General features: G+C 47.5%; 1 protein-coding gene across 1 annotated transcript in view; it reads left to right on the top strand.

The window, feature by feature from the left end:
* HR (HR lysine demethylase and nuclear receptor corepressor) overlaps positions 1-15498 on the top strand; it is a 410325-nt gene that overhangs the window by 239093 nt on the left and 155734 nt on the right. The window contains exon 8 of the mRNA XM_069617740.1: positions 5741-5862. Coding sequence (XP_069473841.1) covers positions 5741-5862 — 122 coding nt within the window. The remainder of the gene's footprint in view (positions 1-5740; positions 5863-15498) is intronic.

Below are 15498 nucleotides of genomic sequence, written 5' to 3'. Positions count from 1 at the left end.
GGATTGCCGTCAGTAGGCCGGCCGATGGTCGTCCCTTTAAGGCCCTTGTTGCTGGGGACACTTCAATTTCATAGCCGTCCAACGCCGGTTTGCCCAGGAGCCAGGTTTCTTGAAGGCAAATAAGGTCAAAGGCTCCTAAGTTAGTCTCATTTTCAGTCATTAGGTGGCGGTGACCTCTTGTGTTCCAAGATGCCATAAGAAGGGATAGTTCTTTTTGCTTAGTGGGCGGCCTTTCTTCTCGCCCCGTAGTGGCATTGGAACACGATGGTAATTGCTAAACTCTGGGGGGGCGGGCAATAAGGTCTTGAACCCACTTCCACGGTTTCAATTGGGTTCCCTCTTTGTTCGGCACTGTTTTAATCTGTTTACCTCGTTCCTCCTGGTGTTGCTTCTCATCACTTGATCTTTGGGCTTTCGGTGGATCTGTGTCGACTGTTCTGGGTCGACTATTCATGTGATTACTATATTCTTTGTTTTCGTAATGATTAGACGGCCTGAATTCACCCCTTACATGTGCCCTTGAGGACCACTTGGGATTATACGGTGTCTTTTCTGCAATGTATTTTGCGGCCTGATGTAGAGTTGCGCCATTATTCTCTCTCTCGTGGGTTTGGTTTGTGGGCAGTGTGGTTTGGAGTTTTTCAATTTTCAGGCCCATACGATGCAAATCCTTTACAAGTTCTCTGGAGAGATCGAAGGCTGCCTTTTTATTCACATGGAGATAGGCTTTGGCTCTGTGGTCTCGATGGTATGGTTCCACCAGTATAAGATCGGCTGATCTCAAGTTTCGCAACGTGCTTGTCTTCCGCAGCAATTTCAGGACTGTGCCTCGGTTCAGTACTAGATAGGCATCTTTTGCAGACGTTTGCTCTAGTTTAAACAGTACTGAGTCGTGTAGTTTCCCTTGTATCTTTTCCTTCGACTTTTGGTGGCTACTCAACAATTTGTGGGGTTGGAAACGAGTTTTATACTGGTGCTCCTGTTGGATTGGCCTACCACTTATGTCTTGGTCTGGTTTGCGAGTTCTTGATATTTCTTGTTCTTTGAGTGTTTTTAAGGCCTCTAGGGCAATACTTGGTGAGTTTGCCGGTGAACTGGAAATGCGAGATCTTCGGCCTCCCCCGTTCGTACTTGTTACCTTATTTTGTAATGGGGTCAACTTCCCCAAAGAGGATTGTGGCGCACTTGTCGATGGGGAGCTGATTTTTCTCGATGTTGAGGGCCTCGCCTTCTCACCATCCGAGTGTTGTGAAATATTCAATAGATCCTGATCTGACTCCTCTCCGCTACTTACATCCAGGGTCAGTACTGGTCTCAGAGTGGTTGAAGGATTCTCTGGCTGTACAGCGTTATTGAGTTTGGGTTTTAAGCTCCCCTCGTCGCGACTTTTTTGTGCTTCTGGAAGTTCCCTTTGGGTGGACTTTGCTTCTTTGTCCGTTTCCAGCACGCTTTTGCCCTTTGTTTGCTTTGAATTGGTCGTGGGCCGCCCGACTCTAACCTGTTCCTGTTCGTGACTCGCAGTTTTCTTTACTGACTTTTTGAAAATGGGGGCGGTACCCATGTTGCTGCCACTTTCTATTATCTGTATGGCCTTTGAGGCGGAAGTGGTCTGGTTATTTTTTGCTTCTAACTCACCTTTCAGTAAGTCAATTTTCCCCTCAAGGTTTGCAGCAATCCTGTTTGAGTTTTTCTCCACGGCCATTAGGTATCCTTCCATGAGGGTTAGTTTTTCGCTCATTGAGCTTATCATGGACGAGTTGTCCTTGAGTGCTTCATGAATTGCCTCATACAGTTTGCAAAAGGGGTTTAGGGCTATTGTCATCGCTGACATTATTGACAGTAAGTCAGCTTTAGTTTTAGAGGGGGTGTCTTTCTCTATTATGCTTGGAATTTCACTTAGGCGCCTCGATTTCTTGGGGGTTTTTGTCTCTCTCTCCATTAGGTGTTGGACCGGCCTTTCTGTTGACCTTCGCTTTATTTGTGGCGATGGGCTGGGCGTCGGTGAGTTGTTTTCTCTTAGTGGCCTCCCTGGATTTCCAGGAATATGTGGATATGACCATGCATATTGGTCCTTCGCGGTGGATACAGTCTGCTCATCTCTTTCACTGGGAGTGGCTGGGCCCCCCTCTCGAGGTTTGGAGATAGCCTCTTCTGACTGAGCTACTTTTGGAGATTCGTGCACTGCATCTCTCTCAGTCGCTTGATAAGCAGAAGTTTCTTGCGTACTTAGGTTTACCCTTTGCTGGGGCGAGATGTTTTCTGAGTCGCCGCTCTCCTCATTGTCTATCGGCGTGGCGAGGATCGCTGGGGAGCTATTAGCGAACTCTTGAGGGGTATCTTCGGTTTTCCTAGATTTCAGTCTTGGAGAGGGTTCTATGATGGCCTCCAGTATTTCAGCATCTGAAAGTTCCGGCTCCCTCTCATGTTTTCTTTTATGCTGTTGAATGAAATAGTCTTTGAGTGATGCTGATATCAGAGGGGTTGCTAGGCGATTGGTTCTCCCCTGTGCTCTCGCTGGGACTTTGCGAGATTTCTTCCCTGGCGCCTTTTCCATCCTTGCTTTTGCTGTTTTACTTTGCTTTGATGGAATTGTTCTACGTGGTACTGGGGATTTGTTCAGGGTGTCATCCGGTTTAGGGACCTCATACCGGGAGGCCAAGTACTGTTGGGTGGAGCCTCCACTGCCACTGTACTCTGGTTCCTGAGTTTGGGGCGTGCGTTGTGAGGGTCTCTCTTTTGTTTTCGTCTCCAGTGCTACCGGTGGAGTGTATTGGTCTGAATTTTCGCGGAATGAATCATCCTGGGGCGTAGTCACATCTTCCTCGGGTACTTCGAATACCGAGTCGTCTGATTGACTGCCACTCATAGCTGATTTTTCCGGTTCATGGTCATAGCTCTTGTTCAGATCTGCGCTGTTTTCACTCCTTCCAATTTGGGTTGCCTTGGCGTTAAGTAGATTAGACTGGTTGGAATGGTCAATGGGTGCGTGTGTACTTATCCTTGGTTGGTGCATTTGAGCAGTAGTTAAGACTTTAGAAGTTGAAATGTCTTGGTGATTGGAGGTGCCCTCCGCGTTTGGCCTACAGGCGACTGCGTGAAAGCGTACTCCTGGCCCTGTGAGTCGGTCCGCGGCTCTTCTATCTTGAGAGCATTTTCGGGATGGTAGATCAGGGCATATAGATTCTTGCCTTGCCCCTACTCCGACAGTCTCCGGCGGGAGATCACTTGCCATAGTGGTCGAACCGTCGGGCGTTCTGTGCATAGATCTTTTAAGAGGGCTCCGCGTGGTGGCGGGTGGGGGGAGTAGCCCTTTCCACACTGCACCGTTCTTCACCTCTCCTTCCCCTTTGCCCCTTAGATCTACTACTGGGAGCAAGGGGCCATCCAAATACGTGGGGTCCGCAGTGGGACTCTTGGAGCTGCCTAGTTCCTTTACCCTATCCATAGGTGAGTTCATCTGTGTACAAGGCACAGGTGGTGAGGAGTGTGAACAGGGAAGGAATACGGGGGAGGGATTACTCGTAGTTTCTGGTTGCACCTCTCGTGGGGTTGCTTTCTGTATGTTCAGAGAGTATTTATTTAGCGGAGTGTGCTCCTGGCACTCTGGTGGAACAACAGTGTCGGGTACCCATTTGCTGCTACGCAGACGACGACTTATGTCGTCTTCCAAGGGGGGTGGGCAAGCCATCCCCCAGTAGTTGGAGTTATATGTGTTTAATACACAGCTAAGGGCTGGGTGGAGGGGGGGCTTTCTATGTAAGCCCTAAGCAGATGTCAGGGGGGGGCTTACCGTCTGTTGCTTCTCGACGCCCTGCCCCGCGCACTTGCCTATTCCACTTCGGGTGGCCGTGCCGTCCAGAGCCGAACAGCAGCCAAACAGCTCTTTTTGTATTAGATGCAGTGCCCTTTACTCCGCAGTCGGGCTTAACGCCGCGAGGGTGTCTGGGGCTGTTCTTTGTAGTCGAAAAAGGTCACGTGACAGCACACGTGACCGCAACCAGGCAAAGCTCCACCTCCTCCAGGAAGTGGCTGAACGCCGGCAAGCTGCTCTGCGTGAAGCCAAGACGAGTCTGAATGCGAGCGTTCGGGAAACACCCCGCTCGGGCGTCTGGGGCTGTTCTTTGTAGTCGAAAAAGGTCACGTGACAGCACACGTGACCGCAACCAGGCAAAGCTCCACCTCCTCCAGGAAGTGGCTGAACGCCGGCAAGCTGCTCTGCGTGAAGCCAAGACGAGTCTGAATGCGAGCGTTCGGGAAACACCCCGCTCGGGCGTCTGGGGCTGTTCTTTGTAGTCGAAAAAGGTCACGTGACAGCACACGTGACCGCAACCAGGCAAAGCTCCACCTCCTCCAGGAAGTGGCTGAACGCCGGCAAGCTGCTCTGCGTGAAGCCAAGACGAGTCTGAATGCGAGCGTTCGGGAAACACCTTACCTATACTTTTATATTTGTGGCTTATAGAAAGCGCTTTGCCAACCCTTAATGTGGCAAAAATATTGGCACAGAATATCTAAAGCCAGATCAGGGACGTCATTTAGGGGTCGCGCCAGAGGTCGCAATTGCGACCTCTGAGGTCTCCCTTGTGACCTCTGTGGTCACCCTAGCGACCTCTAAAATAACCCCCCCCCCCCAAAAAAAATGTGTTTTTTCTTTTTTTGTAATGCAAGCTTCTGGGCTGTGGCCAGAAGGTCATAAATGAGGTTGATAAATGAGTACCAACACAGGTTGGGTGATATTCCGTGTATATTTTTTCTATATAAAGCGCTTAAGCGTAAGTGCTATATAATAACACATCATTATCATTTGGCCTTGGACGTCTGCTTGCATTCACAGTAATTTGGTGATATGGGCCTAACACACTGATCTTAACGATACACATGGCGATCCATTCTTGTATGAAATGTACGTCACATTATAGTGATATTGTAATGATATTTTTCGTAGTGTACAATGCTATGTGATGTCACTTCCTGTTTTGTCAATGGGTGAAAGGTCGTGTTCCATCGCTTCCCGTGATATTACTTCAGGGTGGGGTTAGCCCCAGATAGAGTAAGGCAGAGATATTCCTGAAGATACATGGACTGTGCCTGGCATGGAACCGAGAGAGTGCTCCTCGCGGTGAGGGGCCCTGTGTTAGTTACAAAGCTAGCAGCAGCACGGAAGCGGAATGGAGTGTCCCTGGCTGCACGCCGCCGCCCCGCCCACTTCCGCACAGCTTTCCCGCGAGCGAAGTGGGCGGGACGGGGGCGTGTAGGGACGCTTAAATCCGCTGCGTGGTGCTGCTCATTCCCCGGGTTCTCTGCCTGGCACCTGGAGGAGATTTGGCAACTGGAGAAATCTCCAACCTGTCGAGTTTGCCAATCATTGCTTTAATAATGAAGGCGGGCATTCATTTCAAGTTATCGGAAGAGGATGGAATTTAAAAGTTTGGATCCTTTTTTGAGGATCTTTTGGTGGAACATTGTATGAAGCGTGTTGCTCTCCGCTTCTCCTCTCTGGCTCTTGGCTTCCACCCGACTCTCCTCTGCGGCCTATCCCTTCTTCTCGGACTCAATTTCTACAACACTTGTTCCTTCCTCTCTGCCCTGCCCCTCATGTTCTTATTCAGCTTTCCTTTGCGCCTTACCTCCTTCGCCCCCACCCCTTTCCTGGCAGGATTTTGTTTACCCATGATGCACTGGACTGACCTCGCTGCGTTTCATGTGCTTTGTTCTGAACTCACCTGTAACTCTTCCTTCCTAGTCTTGTCTCACCTGTGGAAGGCCATGCACGACATGCGCGTGAAGTATGACATCAACGCCAACTGCCACTGCCGGCACAGCTTTCTGACGGACGCCGTGCTCCTGGGGTTCTCCGTGGCCAAGGTATGGACGGCTCGAGCTCCCCTGGGTTCTTTGCCTTATTTCTCTCTTTATTTCTCTGACACACATTGTCTCTTCCCTCTTTACTTTGGACTTCCCTTGCCTCTGCACCATTTACCTCCTTCTATTGCAGTGGCGCAACTTTGCTGAAAATGTTGGGGGGCAGGGCCGGTGATATCTAAATGAAAGGGCACCCTGCCGAATGAGTGGGACAAAATGGTGTGCCACAAATGTTAGGGGGGCAAAAACCCTTGTCCACCCCTATAAAATTAGGCCCATGTTCCATTGTTTAGCCTCTTGATAGTAGAAACGGTGGTATACATTGATACTGAGGAAATGCAGCAGCCTAAGTATGTGTTAGACCTATGAACTCGTTGAGAAGGCCATTATCTTACAGTTGCACTGTTATTATGGCAGCTCTCGTACACCTGGGTTACGCCGAACCGGAGCTGAGAATACAGCCGGCATGAAAGACATCGAACGGAAACATGCTTAGTCAGCATTTTGTTGTAACTTTGTAAACGGCATTTTGTATATAACGTATGTCTTATTATGTTCTGTACTGTAAGCTTCCAGACCTATACCTGTTTCTATATGTAATGTTACGTATGAACTGAAAATCTCTTGTAATGCGCCTAGATACCTCTGGGTTTGGAGTGCTACATAAATAAATAAACAAACAAAGAAATGCCACTGGAACACGTTCAGATTCATTCATTCCACTGTTGATAGACAAACACAGCTGATGACATGGAGTCATAGAAAATAAGTATGTAAGTGTCAACGGCAGAGTAGCCAATCAGAATTAGGATTTATGACAACGATATGAGATGGATGATGGTTTATAAATACTCATCCCAATGTGCCTTGAAAAAGACCTAGTGGTCGAAACACATGTTGGCAGCCAAAGCTTTTTAGTAAAATCACGCAACAAAGGGCAGGCAATACGCCTTCGTCCCAAGGGCAAACGGGCGCACATAAAACAAGAACAAACACCATAACATAATGTAAATGTATTAGCAAAACCGGGCCAGAAAAGGGCATCAAAAGTATATTAGCGAGAGCATTATGAGAATACAGGTACAGTACCATCTATGGCATTGCGCTATAAAGCTGCTATTGGCTCATGTGTGGTGCAATACAAAATAGAGCATAATTATCAATTAGTGATTGGTATAATATATTTGCAAGAGCACAACACAAGAGCAATAGAAACGGCTATACCTTCATGCGTTGCTGTTCTTTTGTGTATGTATTGTCCCTAAACCCCCCCCCCCCCCAAGAAAGTGCACCCCAGAAAAGAAGGTCTGGCCTTAATAATATTACTTTTTCAGAGGAGTTGGGTAAGAGAGGGCAATGTAAATCTTATATCTGATGTAGAAGACGATAGTAGAGAGCCGAAAGCGCCTGTTAGTCCAGTAGGAAAGTACTACATGAGCTAACTACCAGGGCCGGCCTAAGCGGCGGCGGCTCCCCGGGAAGCAAAACAAAAAAATCCCCCCCTCCGCTGTGCACTCCAGGTCATGCCGGCAGGAGAGGCAGGGGGCACATTTTTCAATAGGCGCTGAGGCGAAAGCATCAGCGCCCTATTGTTTGTCAATGTGCGGTGGGCTGGGTGCAGTTAATTTCAATAGGGCACCTGCCGCACCATCTGCCACCACGCCAGCTCGGTGGGAACCTTGAAAGACTCCCCAGAGCTGGCGTGGTGAGGGGCTAATGGCGCCCCGTGCGTGACACGCTGGTGGCCCTGCCTTAAGGCTGACCCTGCTAACTAAGGAAACGTCCAAAAAGCCTGTATCCATTTATGCGAATGGTACAAAAGACAGAAAAAGGCCTGTACCGTTTATGCGAAAGGTACAAAAGACAGAAAAAGGCCTGTACCATTTATGCGAATGGTACAAAAGACAGAAAAAGGCCTGTACCGTTTATGCGAATGGTACAAAAGACAGAACAAGGCCTGTACCATTTATGCGAATGGTACAAAAGACAGAAAAAGGCCTGTACCGTTTATGCGAATGGTACAAAAGACAGAACAAGGCCTGTACCATTTATGCGAATGGTACAAAAGACAGAAAAAGGCCTGTACCGTTTGTACGAATGGGAAAATACTGAACATCAGGAGCAGGGGTTGTGGGGGTGTCCCCCTGCTCCCCATGTTCGGCATTTTCAGATTCAGGGGTTGCAGGGGTGTCCCCCACATAGGAGACAACCCTATGTTAAAAAAAAAGTTTAAAAAAGGGAAGGACCCTGCGCCACTGGTCCCCAAGCACATAAGTGAAGGGAACCAGTGTTGCAGATGGATGTTGGAGATGGCGGCACACAATGAGGTGTGCCACCCACATGTAAGTAGGGAGCTGGGGGCAAGGGCAAAGTCTGAAATGTTCGGGAAAGAGAAGACCGAAAGTTATTTTCGGAAAAATAACTTTCGATTTTTTTTCCCTCGAACAATTCAGCTACGGTCTTCCAACCCCAATCCCTAACTACCAACCGAGCTGCACAGAAACAATTCCAGCACTGAGTCGTCAAACCAGGCACGCCCAGCTGCCTTGCTTCCCCCCGAGTAGCGAGCAGCAAGGTCAACGCTCACCACAAAAGGGTGAGCGGGTGTATAGCACAATATAACACGGCCACAGCATTAATCAACAATAATGAACTCGGGCCATTAAATAGCTCTGCCTGCCATGCCAGACAGATTCACCACGCTTCTGAGCACTGTAATAATAGAAGTTTTTATTACCCAATTTATAATGATTGGCTAAATGGGATCTGATGGGATTTAAACTTGAGAAGTGTAGGCTTGCCTAATGTCAGAGGGCACTTGACCTGTGACATATTCACCCTGGCAGTTGAAGAAAGGGGATATTCAAGTGAAGGGGTCGCTTTAAAAAGAGCAAACACTATTTCATTTACTTTTATGAGCAAACACATTTTAAAATAGAGCACAATGGTTGAAACTGAAGGTTTCTAGGCTCAACTTTAAGAAAGATTAGGAAATTGAATAATTGGGGACTTGTTCATTTAAAACATCTCTTCGTTCAACTTTGTAATATTGCAGTTTTGTTCAGAAGGGAGCCTTCAGTGTTCAGACATCAGACCCATGGGGTCCTGATCAGGGGATAGATGCCTGGGTACTAGTAATTCCAAACACCAAAGATGGAAGAACAGTGTGTTGTCAGAAAGGGCAACTCAAGGGAAGGCTTCCAAGCACTGCTCAAGAGCAGCTGGAAGGTCCACAGGGGACAGATCCCAGATCTGATTGCTCGCCTTCTTCCCTTATTCACACAGGCTGCAATTCAGAGCAGGGGGACCTGAGGGGAGGGTCCGGTCTCGACAAAGTAGGGGACTAGGGGGATGATTGGGAGAGCAGGCGTTGCCCAGGGCCAGCTCCTGACTCTGCACAACTTGTTCAGAAATTGAAGGTAGCAGATTGAGAGGCAAACGTCTTGGGAGGATAGCTCAGGGGCAATGTGCTCGCCTTGGAAGTCAGACGACACTGAGCAACACTGGTTCGATCCCCGGGTCCTGGGTATAAAGCGTGTTATAAATAACCTATCATATCAAACCAATAGCAATACGCGGACCGAAGGCAGGCAGCGGTTCCACTGCATAGTAATGGGCCTGGCTCTGGTGTGGACTGATCCAGGAATGTGCTGTGCTGAGGAAGTAGAGCTAAACCGGAGCCTGAGAGCCCATTTGCACGGGTTCAGCTGGGAGGGGCAGCATCTTACATTTGAATGCCCCAATCAAAAGAGGGGAGGGGTCTCTTGCCTTCAATTTCCCTCAGGAGTTTAGGGTGACCCTACATTTTGGGACGGAGGGGAGCAGGCTCTACTTGTAGCACTGTCTGTACATGGCCTGTCCGCTGTAGGCACAGCATTCAGGGTTGCAGCATTCTACAGGCCAGGTACACACACAAGGAAAGGCACAGCATTCAGGGATGCAGCTGTCTACAGGCCAGGTACACAGACATGGAAAGGCACAGCATTCGGGGATGCAGCAGTCTACAGGCCAGGTACACACACAAGGAAAGGCACATCATTTAGGGATGCAGCATTCTACAGGCCAGGTACACACACAAGGAAAGGCACAGCATTCGGGGATGCAGCAGTCTACAGGCCAGGTACACAGACATGGAAAGGCACAGCATTCGGGGATTCAGCAGTCTACAGGCCAGGTACACACGTAAGGAAAGGCACAGCATTCAGGGATGCAGCAGTCTACAGGCCAGGTACACAGACATGGAAAGGCACAGCATTCGGGGATGCAGCAGTCTACAGGCCAGGTACACACACAAGGAAAGGCACAGCATTTAGGGATGCAGCATTCTACAGGCCAGGTACACACACAAGGAAAGGCACAGCATTCAGGGATGCAGCAGTCTACAGGCCAGGTACACAGACATGGAAAGGCACAGCATTCGGGGATGCAGCAGTCTACAGGCCAGGTACACACACAAGGAAAGGCACATCATTTAGGGATGCAGCATTCTACAGGCCAGGTACACACACAAGGAAAGGCACAGCATTCAGGGATGCAGCAGTCTACAGGCCAGGTACACAGACATGGAAAGGCACAGCATTCGGGGATGCAGCAGTCTACAGGCCAGGTACACACACAAGGAAAGGCACAGCATTCAGGGATGCAGCAGTCTACAGGCCAGGTACACACACAAGGAAAGGCACATCATTTAGGGATGCAGCATTCTACAGGCCAGGTACACACACAAGGAAAGGCACAGCATTCGGGGATGCAGCAGTCTACAGGCCAGGTACACAGACATGGAAAGGCACAGCATTCGGGGATTCAGCAGTCTACAGGCCAGGTACACACGTAAGGAAAGGCACAGCATTCAGGGATGCAGCAGTCTACAGGCCAGGTACACAGACATGGAAAGGCACAGCATTCGGGGATGCAGCAGTCTACAGGCCAGGTACACACACAAGGAAAGGCACAGCATTTAGGGATGCAGCATTCTACAGGCCAGGTACACACACAAGGAAAGGCACAGCATTCAGGGATGCAGCAGTCTACAGGCCAGGTACACAGACATGGAAAGGCACAGCATTCGGGGATGCAGCAGTCTACAGGCCAGGTACACACACAAGGAAAGGCACATCATTTAGGGATGCAGCATTCTACAGGCCAGGTACACACACAAGGAAAGGCACAGCATTCAGGGATGCAGCAGTCTACAGGCCAGGTACACAGACATGGAAAGGCACAGCATTCGGGGATGCAGCAGTCTACAGGCCAGGTACACACACAAGGAAAGGCACAGCATTTAGGGATGCGGCATTCTACAGGCCAGGTACACACACAAGGAAAGGCACAGCATTCGGGGATGCAGCAGTCTACAGGCCAGGTACACAGACATGGAAAGGCACAGCATTCGGGGATGCAGCAGTCTACAGGCCAGGTACACACACAAGGAAAGGCACAGCATTCAGGGATGCAGCAGTCTACAGGCCAGGTACACAGACATGGAAAGGCACAGCATTCAGGGATGCAGCATTCTACAGGGCAGGTACACAGAAATGGAAGTAGGATTCGGCCAGGAACTGGGGCTTAGTGCAGTGTATACTAAGGTGTGGAATTCCAGCTGGAATTATTGAATATATGTATGATTTTTAGTATTTCATTTATATCTTCATCTCACTATCACATCTTATATTTTATTTATTTATGCGTACATCTCATATTTAGTGTGCATATATCAGTGGGAATTGGAGCCAATTCTGCAGAAACAAATAAAATGACTGTACTCAGGGATTATCATGTTATCCTATTCTGTCATTTTACTTTTCTTTAACACAGACTACGGCGCTGCGGAACATAGCAAATATAGAATGAATTCATATAGATCAGTTCACACAAAACGTATCAAATACCAATATCACATTTATCGTACAACTGTAGAGCGGAGGGCAGGGACAATTAATAAAAACAAAAAGGAAAAAGATAAAGATAGCAATATTTAAAAATGAAGTTGCGTAAGCGAGTGAATCACATTTGACTTGAGGGATTCCTTCGTCAAAGCAGCTCTTTATAAATGTATACTGTGATTGAATTGGAGCCTTTAAATAATGATCAAGAATGAAGATTATAGCGTGGTCAACTCGAGAAGCATGGATCGGTCCGTCGCCGTGTAGGTTTGTAGGTTTCGGCGTGCAGGCATCATTTCATACATCTTCACCAGTAGAAAACATCTAGGATAAGAGTCCTGCAGAGAATTGCCAGGGCAATTCACTCTCAGTGCTCACCTGGCCGGGCCCAGCGTAACCGGATTCATGATAAAAGCGAGGAAGCCGAAATCGTGGTATTCACTTAGGCTTGTCCACTGGTATCATGAACTATAAGACTACTCGGCTGGTGCATCATGTTATCCCAATTCTTATGATTTAGTTTTAGCAAGACAAGATTAGAACTGGGCTAGGGCTCATCAGATATCTCAGGTGCATCCTGGCGGGACTTCAGGTAGGTTCCACGGGCCACTTTTAAGTTAATTGGGCTGCAAACGACTATCTTCTTGCCCCATTTGGAACATGCAGTAATTCTTCCTGAAATATCCAGGGAATATGGTAGCCAAATTAATATAGAGGATTTTGGTATGTCGGAATTTTGTTTGAAAAGCACTGTGTCAAATTGTGTGGTCGGTAATGACCTTGCGAAAATTGAAAAGGAATCCGTGGCAAGTCGCCTTGTAAGGTCACCTGTGTGAGCGAAATCACACACAGCCACATCCACTCACACCGTGGCAGCGGCATTTAAATGCCAGGCAGGCCATCATTCAACTGGGTGAGTGCAAGGTTGCAGCTGCCGGGCACTTTTAGGTTTGGACTTGCTCCCCTGCAACTATTGCCCAAAACCCCACCAACAAACATCGTGATGAAATAAAAGGCCACCAGCAGTCAGTGACAGCCATAGACTATCCAACGGCACAACGGAACCCACTGGGGTGTGCACATTTGTTTCCGTACCCTACAAGTGCAACTCGTTGTGGCCCCATCATCCAATTATAAAGTGTCTGATATTAAAGGTGAGGAATCAGGTCAGACATTTTATATGAAAACAGGTCAGATGCCCCAACGCCCATCTGTCTGTGAAAACAAGGAAATAATATGAGGCAGGGTAACCAAAAAGGAAACACACCAAACACAGGTTACAAAGGAACATACAAAGTACTTTATTTTATACTGAATCCAGTTACAAAAGAACAGAACAAAATTCAAATAGCTATCGACCCTCAGTACAACACAGCGAACTCCGGCGTGGTTCGGTGTGCTCAGTGAGTGCAGATATTCATTGAAACAGTCAGGCTTTTATACATTTCTCCAGCCTGTTGTCCAGCCTTTCTTCAGGTTAACCATTCCATAAATAAGTTACTGCTCTAGGGTCTCTTGCCAGGTCAAATCTAGTTCATCTTAGGTTTATACATTAACAAGAAGAAATGGAAATAATGTATGCTCTAGGCCTAACATTACAATGCGGGACTTAATTTATACAATATAGTTAAGCAGGTGTTCTCATTCAATTATAGATCAGTTTCGGTGATACAGGTAATCCATTGCACACAGGTCAGCAGAAGGACAAGGTCTCAGCTCATGACCCTAACAAGTGGCCTGCAGGCAAGTTATACATTAGCTGTACAGAGGTCATGAAAATCGAGTTCTGTTCTGAATAACATAGGCTACCATTTTATCTCACATGGTGACTTTATAGAGCAAGAAAACCTAAAATGGCGGCTTGACCCAAAATGACAGTTTACATGGTTTCTAAGGTCAGGACCTTGCAATGCGAGTTTATTCACATGTAGTTTATAAGCAGCTTGTTAGCAGCTTGATGTAGGCCAATATACATATATTCATAGCAATAGGAGGCACGATATAATTTCTAGTTTGACAATTCCTGCCATTATGATGTCCCTCCAAGCCGTCTCAGGAACACAACATTCTCCGCTTGGGAAGCTCAGGTGGGCTGATCAGCAAAGCTCTTCAAACCTTTCTTACTGGAAGTTTGGCCCAAAAGGGTGGGTGGGTGCACTCAAGTTGTGGATCCTCATTGGAAAGACCACACACAGGCAGACCAGTTCTCTACATGGCGGGGGTATTCACATCTCCGCGTCACCTGGCCAGAGCATTAACAAGTCAGAATCTATGATCCACTTTTTCATTCCATTTTAAAAGGAAGTGGCATTTTACATATGCGCTCCTTCGGGTGTTGTCCATAGCTGTGCAAACAGCATCTATATTAGTAAAAAGGCCTATAGTCACTGCAATCTGGGGGAACTGCAGGGCTTTCTTCCTAGAAAGGACCCATTCCAGCAAAGTATCACCACGACACCTATCACCAATTTCGCAGGTAAATCTAAACTTCCTTTGCAAACCAATAGTCTTGATGCTAACAAACTCTGCAACCACATGCTCTGCCCATTCATATGGTAGTTTAGTACATATGCTTCCCTACTAAAGTCACAGGGATGCTTAGGGCACCATATGACAAACCAAGCACATGAGTTGTGGTTCAGCAGAACTGCAACAACTTGTTTGTTTGTTTGTTTGTTTGTTTATTTGGTAATGCGCACCAAACCCTTGGGTAGCCGGGCACAGCAGTATGCAAGAAATGTTAAGCTTATTACAATAATTGGCATGAGTATATAGAACACATAGGCAAAACAAATAATAAAAATGAGGAAGGAAGAAATATATATATGCAGGAATATGTACAAAACATATGTATAGGCACATGGCATGACTTGGAAAAGTCCGGAACACTCTAGCAAGGCTGTCTAACAGGTGGGTGTATATACTCAGGTTTATAGGAAAGGCTATAAGTCGAAGTATCACATATGGGCTAGGAAGGTGGGAATGCATACTCAGCTATCTTGGTGTGGAGAGATACATAAGCCGGAAATATGGTAAGGGTCAAGGTGGGGGTGAGCGCGGTGTTAGTCAAGTTATGTGTCATTGGCAGGCAACCAATTAATAAGTTTGTGTCTGAATTTAGGGTACGGTTGTTCAGTTCTGAGGTCAAGTGCCAGCTTGTTCCAACAGTAGGCAGCTTTGACGGGGAAACTAGAACCTCCCGCTGTTGAGCGTTTAAACCTAGGAGTCTCAAATTTAAAGGTGTTGGCAGATCTTATGGGTCGCATGGAAGTTCTCCTCGTAATTATTTCCATTAGATACGGGGGGGGGGCTAAGTTGTTCAGACATTTAGAGGTGAGGGAAGCTGTTTTGAATAGGATTCTGTCCGTTATTTTTAGCCAATTAACCTCTTTCCTGAATTTGGTGACGTGCTCTTTGTGAGGGATATTTAGTACTGCTCTCAGGGCATTGTTCTGCAGTCTTTGAATTTTATCTGTGATGTATTTGTTGGCACCTGAGTACAGGGCATTGCAGTAGTCTAACCTAGACATGATGAGAGCATTAGCTAGAGTGATGCAGCTGGCACTGGAGAGGTACGGCCTGGATGCACGGATAAGTTTGCAGGTGTAGGTGGTGGAGGAGGCGAGGGAGTTGACCTGCTTCTTGAGGGTGAGGGAGGAGTCCAGATAGAATCCAAGGGTTTTAACCACAGGCATCACCTTGATAGGGTTGTTATCAATGCTGAAGGATGTGTAGTTTGGGGTGAGTTTTTGGATAT

Source organism: Ambystoma mexicanum, chromosome 10, assembly GCF_040938575.1.
Source record: "Ambystoma mexicanum isolate Mex_15411 chromosome 10, UKY_AmexF1_1, whole genome shotgun sequence".
NCBI lineage: Eukaryota > Metazoa > Chordata > Amphibia > Caudata > Ambystomatidae > Ambystoma > Ambystoma mexicanum.
This window is presented reverse-complemented; position numbering and strand designations above follow the sequence as displayed.